Raw genomic sequence first — 8,206 nt, 5'->3', positions numbered from 1 at the left:
ATGTTGCCTGATATCATCAATCTACCGATGCATTAGATTAAACCAACTATAACGAGACCACTAATGGTATGCGGTCGCATAAAAAATTAATGAACAAGAATATACAAGACGCGCGGGTAAAGATCGTCTCTACATTTATATTTAAATGTTGTTCTTGCAGTAGCCTCTTTTAATATGAATCAGTACTTACATGTATTTTCGTTTATTTTGATATTATAGCTTAATATTATTTCTGTTTTGATTAAAGGGCGGTATTAGTAGCACCTGAATCCGAAAAACATGTATAAATGTGGAAGAATTGAGAGAGTTGTACCAGGACATCAAATGAAAATTCATAGACTACAACTACAACTACAACTCGGAGTTATCAATAATTTTTGTCTGATCTGCATTGGTTAATGTGTAATACTAGAGAATTGATGCCGCCAGTACCTCAGTTCAAGGACAATCTTCAGCGCTGATACTCGCTAGTTAAAAAGCTTTTATTCTCGTCTCGAGCTTTACTGAAGTTATTTAGCTGCCAGCAGCCAGCCAGTAACAACTGGCCAATATGATTTCTATTGTTTATGTTTATACAATATATTATGTGTATTAATTTTTTCACAAAAATATTTAAAAAGTAGTAATTGAAGTATATTAAATTCTTAAATCATAAACCTACTTTTTGCACAAATTTTTACGATTTTCGTAAACAATTGTCACATTTAAAGTTAGCATGACGATTAGTACCTAGTATATAAATGTTACATCCAAGTATCAAGTGCAAATTAACATAATTAATGTAAATTCTCTTTGTCCAGTGGCGGCATGTAGAGGAGCTGCGAGAGGTTGCTCCTGGCGTAACGGCCGCGCTGCGGCGCGCCGTGCCCCGGCCGGCCCCACCACGATGACCATGTCACATGGTGACGTACCGCCCTCTCCGCAGAGTCTCTCCTGCTTTCCTGGTAACAAAGAAGTAAAACTATGACAAATATGTTTAAGAATATAAACCTCTATCGTCACTAGACTCCATCCTCGTTACTCCTTGGACCGTAAATAATTAGTACTTGTCCCAAGTAATAACTTCTGTAATAATAATAATTCTATTTATTTTTTGTAGGATAAAGATATTTCTTAGGGTGAAGGAAAACATCGTGACGCGACATTGACTATGGCCTAGTCACCCTTAAAGTAGTGTAGGCTCAGATCCCCTCGGTGCCAACGTACGAGTATATTATGAGATAACAGCAAAATGATCACAGGCAATTATTTAAATCCACAGTTTTTCTCCTTTTATATTTCAATATATATCAATCCGGATATTAAACTGAAATAATATGACATACTTCCTTCAGTACGGATTTCGCCCGCATTTGCTGTTTCAACTGTTTTAAGTAGTCAACGTCCAGTATTTCTCGCCATCTGAAAATACACCAACAAAATGAATTACCTTATATTTTTATACATAATGAGATATACATTATTTAATATTATTTATTATTAATTAGGTCATTAGTGAAGACAGGTTTTGAGTATGTTTGATAGATAGATATTTTCTCTACATTCGATACAACGATTTCCACTCATTGTTTCCAACCAAAATTAAAAAAGAAAGCGCTTTGTGTGTGTCACATATGTATGCGAAATGTCACCGCGTGGGCGATTCCCGACGTTTACTATGATTATACAATTCCTTATAAAATCGAAGTAAAACTTAAGCAAGTTTTTATCATCAAGAAATAGTTAGTATATTAATATAAAATAATAAATAATATAAAAAAAACGTGTATCACTTAGTGTACAAAAGGACTTGTTACATCTTTTGCTAAAATCAGACGTCGCATGCAATTTTCGCTTAAAAACTGATTGATTTTAAGTTTCCGAACTTAATAATTTGATTAATATCGACGCAAAATGTATGAAATTGTCTTCACACAACTTCGTTCACTGGCCGGTAAACTTCTTTGAACCTTAATCACACTTAAGAAACTGACAACGCAATCAATAAAACTTTCGCATGAGCCATAAAAAATATTTATGTCCTACTGAAATGATCAAAGGGCTAAAATTCATATGTTAATATAACTCCACCCATAGAAAGTTGAGAATGACGCAGTGCAGTCAGATGATCGCTTGACATTCTTGTTGCCAGGGTTTCTTCTTACTTACTCATACAAACAGCACTAACATCATACGTATACAAAGAGTATTGTCCGAATAGAATGAATAACGAATCATTGTTAGCACCCGACTGCGACTACAAAAGAAGTAATTTATTTTATACCAGTATCAATATTACTGCCTAGTATTTCTTTATGTGTTCATGCAGTGTAATCAGTTCCTTTATAATACCAGGATCTACATCACAAAGTACTCACATTACCGAGGACAACAATTGGTTTTTCGTTATAAAAATCATATGATTTTGTTCATATTACATACAGACACTCCGCTTTTATTAATCACTAGCTTTTACCCGCGACTCTGTCCGCGCGGAATAAAAAAATAGAAACGGGGTAAAATGATCCTATGTCCGTTTCCTGGTTCTAAGCTACCTGCCCACCAATTTTCAGTCAAATCGATTCAGCCGTTCTTGAGTTATAAATAGTGTAACTAACACGACTTTCTTTTATATATATAGATATAGATATATATGTTCATCCCTTTCAGTTCCTATAAATATAGAGACAACAATATGTTTTGCAGGTATGTTTCAGCAGTGAAAACCCACAATTACAAAAGACAGCATAAATTAGATCACAGTTGTACACTCTTTTCCATTAACTACAATTAGGCTTTAACAATTATTTTTTTCACAAAGTACTTGTCTAATCTAAAGCTATTAATGAAAAACGAATATTTTACATTACAAAACATTTGATTGATGAGCTACTAAGTATAATATTGCCAGTTGCAAAAGTATGCAAGATTATAATATTTTATATGTATGAAACGCCGGAGGGACATAGCATTTAGAAAAATTTACATCACCATGTGTTGCGTGTTAAAATGCCATTAACAGAAATTTTCAGTTATTTAATAAAAAATAATAGATTAGTTAAATAGGTTAGCTATTTTATATGAGGTATATGTTGTTGTTTTCCTAGTTATAATTTTGTTTACATATTTCGTGAGTTTCTTAAAGCGTTTTTTGGTAAATGAACGTGACTTTTGAACAAAATGTCCTTTCATCAGAACTTTCGTTTGACAAAAAATAAAATAAGTGATTATTCATTAGTCAATTCATAAAACATAAAAATATAAAAGTTCAAAGTTTATCTTAAAAAACATGTAAAGAGAAAAGGTCAAATGCGACTATATGATGATTAAAAACGATTATTCTTTTTAAGTGTTACTCAGATACGCCATAAAGCGCAATATTACACAAGAGAAGAATGCCTGTGGCAACACTAGAGATGTCAAGTTGTATTCAATTAAATGACAAAGGATAATGATCTTTTGTGACTTTGTTAGCATTTAGAGATTACAAATCGATTCAGTACTCACTGACATGTCTGCTCCGGGGGTCGTGTCACATCGCTAGATGGTAATGTACGCGCGCCTACTCGCCTGCCCCGTGCCAGCAGTGGTACAAGTTCTATACCTCCTGTCAGTCGCTGTATTGTACCTTCCGGTGTTGGCTTTTTCTCTATTGCACCATTTGCAGCATTCTCAATATCATCGACAATAGATTTCGTATCGCGCCTTCCATTGCACAATCGTTTAACTTTACCTTTTCGATGAGTCTTATTACCGTTATAAAGAGAACCTTTTGATTCTTTTAACGCACTATCGCAGACTTTTCCCGTATCAATATTAATGTTTGGACTTGATTGGTTTGAAATGTCTGGTAATTTTTCTACTGTTGAAGATTTATACTGTCCGTCTGACCCTCGGTCTTTTAAATCATCATCTCTCTTTACGACTGGCAAAGTAAGCGAAGATCTTTTGTAACCATTGTGTTCTCTTATTAATTTGTCAAACATTTCGTTATTTGTCCATCCCTGTAACATATTAGTTGAAGATGTATTTAAAACGAATCATTTGAGGAGGTCAACATGAAAATTACATACCTATACATTAAACGTACCATAGATTTAGAAAAATTTAACCCGATATTACGAGGGTTTCTCCAAACTACACCACCGGGTCCTGGTTTTCCCCAAGGGCCTGCCATAGTATGCTGGAACAGAGGTCAAACATGAATATACAATGCCATTTTATATACATTTACTAGAATTAACTCACCATTTTACGCTCGTACTCCAAGTTGTGTTTCATCTCGTCTCTCATAACTTTATTTCTCTCTTCAACCATGTTATCTAAAAACAGAAATATGTTGAATAGAATTAAGGAGATTGCGACATGGCTCACACGCCGCGGGCGACTTGTATGCATTATTGTATTACAAAACCATTTATCATAAAGATACAAGCAAGTAGATAGATGTCACGCGTCAGTTAAGCATTGAAATACACATACAAATTAGAAGTAGTACTCTAAGCAGAACAAATACTTTCTAGTTTCTGATTTTTTTAATGTTATTTTTCTGTTGTTAAAGCGTACTATCTAGGGAGGTAAGAAAATAAATATTTTTCCTATTTCAAAGGATATTTTGGATTCAAATCCGGAACCTAAAATTTCTTTGTATCTCTTCTTTTGGTCTGCGGTCTGTTTGTATCTTATGTCGTTGTCGACGGCGCGGCGTAGCTGCTCTGCGAAGAACAGCTGCGGATCCTCACGCAGACGCACCGGGGCGCGCGGGATACGCGGGGGACGCCTTTTAGGAGAAGACCAACGACGCCACTCTTCATACCCCGCTATTCCCTGAAATATTTAAAAATCGCGTTCATATGTTTCTTCATAGGAAACAACTGCGTAATGCAAATTACGTAATGCCAGTTTTTGATTTTCTGATAACAAAGTGAAATGTTTGAAAAACGTTTACTGAGATCAACAACACTTACACCGAATAGTATAATCTTTTTTTACGATAAGCTCTTCGACTTTAATTAATTCAAAAGTGACATTTTATTGTTTAACCTTTAAATTCTTATCAATGGGAAATATCGCTATAACTGCCAGAGATCGTATAACAAAATACTTTAAGTTGCGACATACAAGTGAATGTTTCGTCAGTGTACTCACTGAATGATGACACTCTTTAATCACCCTTTTTACGTCATCATTTGCCATAAAACAAAAGGCGGCTGACCGATGACATAAAAAGACTGTGGGTGGGACACTGAGAGTGGACGGGCCTTAAATCAACTTACATCTTGTAGAAATATCTCTTGATATGATTTTTTTACCTCACTTTAATATAACATTCACTTAAAACATAAATTAAATTTATTTAATTATTAACTTTATTTAATAATTATTATTAATTTATAACTCAATTCACTTAAAACATAACGTATTCTCAACAGAACCTATTAGAATAAGTATTTTAAATTTGCTAAACCTTTTCTTTTGCGAAAGTTGTCTCGCACATGCTTTAAGTCGCTATGAATTGGGTAAACAAATCACTCATATTTAATAGAACTCAATTTAATAGAACCTTTATCTCATCATCAGGGTAAATGCCACGTGCTCGTATGTCAGTGAAGCGGCAGCCGCGTTTGTTGGGCGCGCCGCCGCCCGGCTTCCCCCACGGCTCGTACGACGCCAGCTCCTCAAGAACCTACACAAATATACGAGGAGATAACGTCAGTAACCTGCATATAATTAGGAAAGTTAACTATCACGCGTCTAATAAAAGATCGTCTCTATCTGATCAACATAACTAGCTTTTTTTTGCTTTGTGACTGATTATCATCGATTAGTATGAAAAGAATGAGATATGTAACTGATAAATGAAATTACTTATATATAAAAGTCATTTTTAGCCGTTAAAATGTAAAATACTTAAATAGTAGAAAAATTACCTTCCTCTGTTGTTCAATTTTCTCCGCACGACGTTGTTGGCGTCGTTGTTGTGCGATGCGCTCCCTTTGTGCCCGCGCTCGCACCGCCGCAAGTCTCCGTGCCGACCAGGAAGTGGGCACGCTTAGCCTTCTGTTATCATCACACAAGGCTTTTGGGCTATTCTAATTTTATTCCTTGTTTCTACTAAAAAAAAATATATGGCCGAAATGAATATTCAATCTCAAACCATTTTTACTTATCAGCGGTATTTTTAATTGGTTCAATTTTATCCTTGATCGATTATTTTTAGGGCAATCGAATCATTTTTATAATCCGTTTTATGAAATGTAGTTAAAATAATATCGCACCTAAAATTGTCTTGTTTAATCGTGTATATTAAATCGCCCATACTTTTTTACCAGCACTATTTTTGAGATATAAATCGTAGTTCTATTACATAAGTATAATATAAGAAACTTCCATACGCACTTAGCTCCCGCGTCTCTACAAGACCTGACTCATCACTTGCCGCGATGTGATCTAATCTCAATAGAAAGCGGAGGATAACGTAACTTGCAAATTAAATCGATCTTGTTTTACATATTTAGGCTTATAATCTAAGTTACCGATTAAATTTTCACTAATTTATTAAAATATTAAAATTATTGACATTACAAAGCCATTTAGGAAATTGTTAAAATTAGAAGCTTCTATAGATACATAATTAATAGATATTTAAATACGAAATTATCAACAAACTGACATCCAAAGAAATAATCCTGATATCAAACCGAACAAAGTGAAATATCAGGACCATACCTATAAAATATATAAACACTAGCTGACGCCCGCGACTCCATCCGCGCGCAGTTAAAAAAAAACTTAATAGGGGTATAAAAATAGATAGTAGCCGATTCTCAGACCTACTGAATACGCATATAAAATTTGGTAAAAATCAGTAAAGCCGTTTCGGAGGAGTACGGTAACTAACATTGTGTCATGGAAATTTTATATATTAGATTATTTTTAGACCTCCGTTAAATAAATACTTAAATGCTTATATAAATCGCTGTCAAACTACAACTACTACTAAAAACATACGAGTATAAATAAAGTATATTATTAGCATTTTGATTGCTTCCGTTATTTCTATAAATATTTTGAATTCTTCATTCCTTTCTTGAAATACGAATCAAATATACCTACCTACTTAACTGATATGTCTTCAATGCAAACATTTACTAATCGATTTCACATAACCATTAATTAATGTCACAAAATATTAACATATTTTTCACTATTATTGAATATTTAATGGACATAACTATTTAAATAAATCCAAATATCGGTTTTCAGCTAAGAAATCAAACGAAACTAGAAATGGAACATTGTCATGTTTAGAAAGCTCTCGCAATCGTTATGATTGAGCTTTCGCAAATAACTGCCAACTTCTGATTCTGAAACGACCCCGTGTAAATCGTGAAGGTATGCACGCTACAGCACGCGTTTCCATTACAGAAAATACTACGACACGATATATTTTTTCATAAACATTTTTTTTTTCAAATCAATTTTGAATGCTAGTTTTCTTTTTTCGTAAGTATTTTATTAAAGCCTAATGAAAAGTAGAATGTTAACTTGAATGTGAATCATATTGTGAGTACCATATAACTTAACTAACATAACTTAACACACTATTAATAATTGAAATTTCTGATTTTTTCAAGGAAAATGATAGAGCAATATTTTTGTAACACTGATCACTTTTTAACATTTGTACCTAAATAATGTTTTACTTACATGTTTTCCATTCACATTATACGAATTAAATATGTATTCAAAGTAGTATCTTATGAAATCTTACTCCAAAGAATGTCTACTTTGAATAATTTAACGTAGCTCTTCAACTTGACAGATTGCCGCTTGTCGCATTATTATGTTTTCATTACGTCACTGAAATAATTTAGATATTTTTTTTGTACTAACATCAAATCTATTAAAAAACTAATTATATATTTAATTAAATTAAACTATGTAAAACAAATTAACATCATTTCGTTAAAGACCAGATCGCATGAAAGCTAGAATGTAACTGAATACCCTCCACATTTATCGCCTGATAGAAATAACACAGTGCAAATACTTATTAGGGACCGTGTATAAAACATTTCTATTTAGATCACCTTAAGGACGGATAATGTAAACGAAATGAGCACTTTCAATTTATTGAAGAGTACCCACAATGGCATTAATTAGAAATGGTTAGTGGTGTAAATAATATTAAAATATTGGCAGTCATTTGTTTTAATTTTGTATA

General features: G+C 33.4%; 1 protein-coding gene across 1 annotated transcript; it reads right to left on the bottom strand.

Moving 5' to 3' along the window:
- Window positions 1-776: 776 nt before the first annotated feature.
- LOC106717414 lies at window positions 777-6,572 on the bottom strand. The gene is made up of 9 exons (XM_045679078.1): window positions 6,565-6,572; window positions 5,910-6,039; window positions 5,543-5,665; window positions 4,614-4,806; window positions 4,228-4,301; window positions 4,070-4,162; window positions 3,487-3,983; window positions 1,326-1,401; window positions 777-941 (listed from the first exon to the last, which is right to left on the bottom strand). Exons 1-9 carry the CDS (start codon window positions 6,570-6,572, stop codon window positions 777-779), a joined length of 1,359 nt encoding a protein of 452 aa, XP_045535034.1.
- Window positions 6,573-8,206: the final 1,634 nt, after the last annotated feature.

The sequence above is a fragment of the Papilio machaon genome, chromosome 8 (genome assembly GCF_912999745.1).
Source record: "Papilio machaon chromosome 8, ilPapMach1.1, whole genome shotgun sequence".
Classification (NCBI taxonomy): domain Eukaryota; kingdom Metazoa; phylum Arthropoda; class Insecta; order Lepidoptera; family Papilionidae; genus Papilio; species Papilio machaon.
Note: the sequence above shows the minus strand (reverse complement) of the source record. Positions and strands in the feature narration are given on the sequence as shown.

Bases quoted from the DNA above. Each gene is read 5' to 3' on its own strand.
- LOC106717414 (XM_045679078.1), bottom strand. The intron at 4,163-4,227 runs GTGAGTTAATTC...CCTCTGTTCCAG, and splicing joins TGGAGTACGAGCGTAAAATG to CATACTATGGCAGGCCCTTG. The intron at 3,984-4,069 runs GTACGTTTAATG...AATATGTTACAG, and splicing joins TAAATTTTTCTAAATCTATG to GGATGGACAAATAACGAAAT.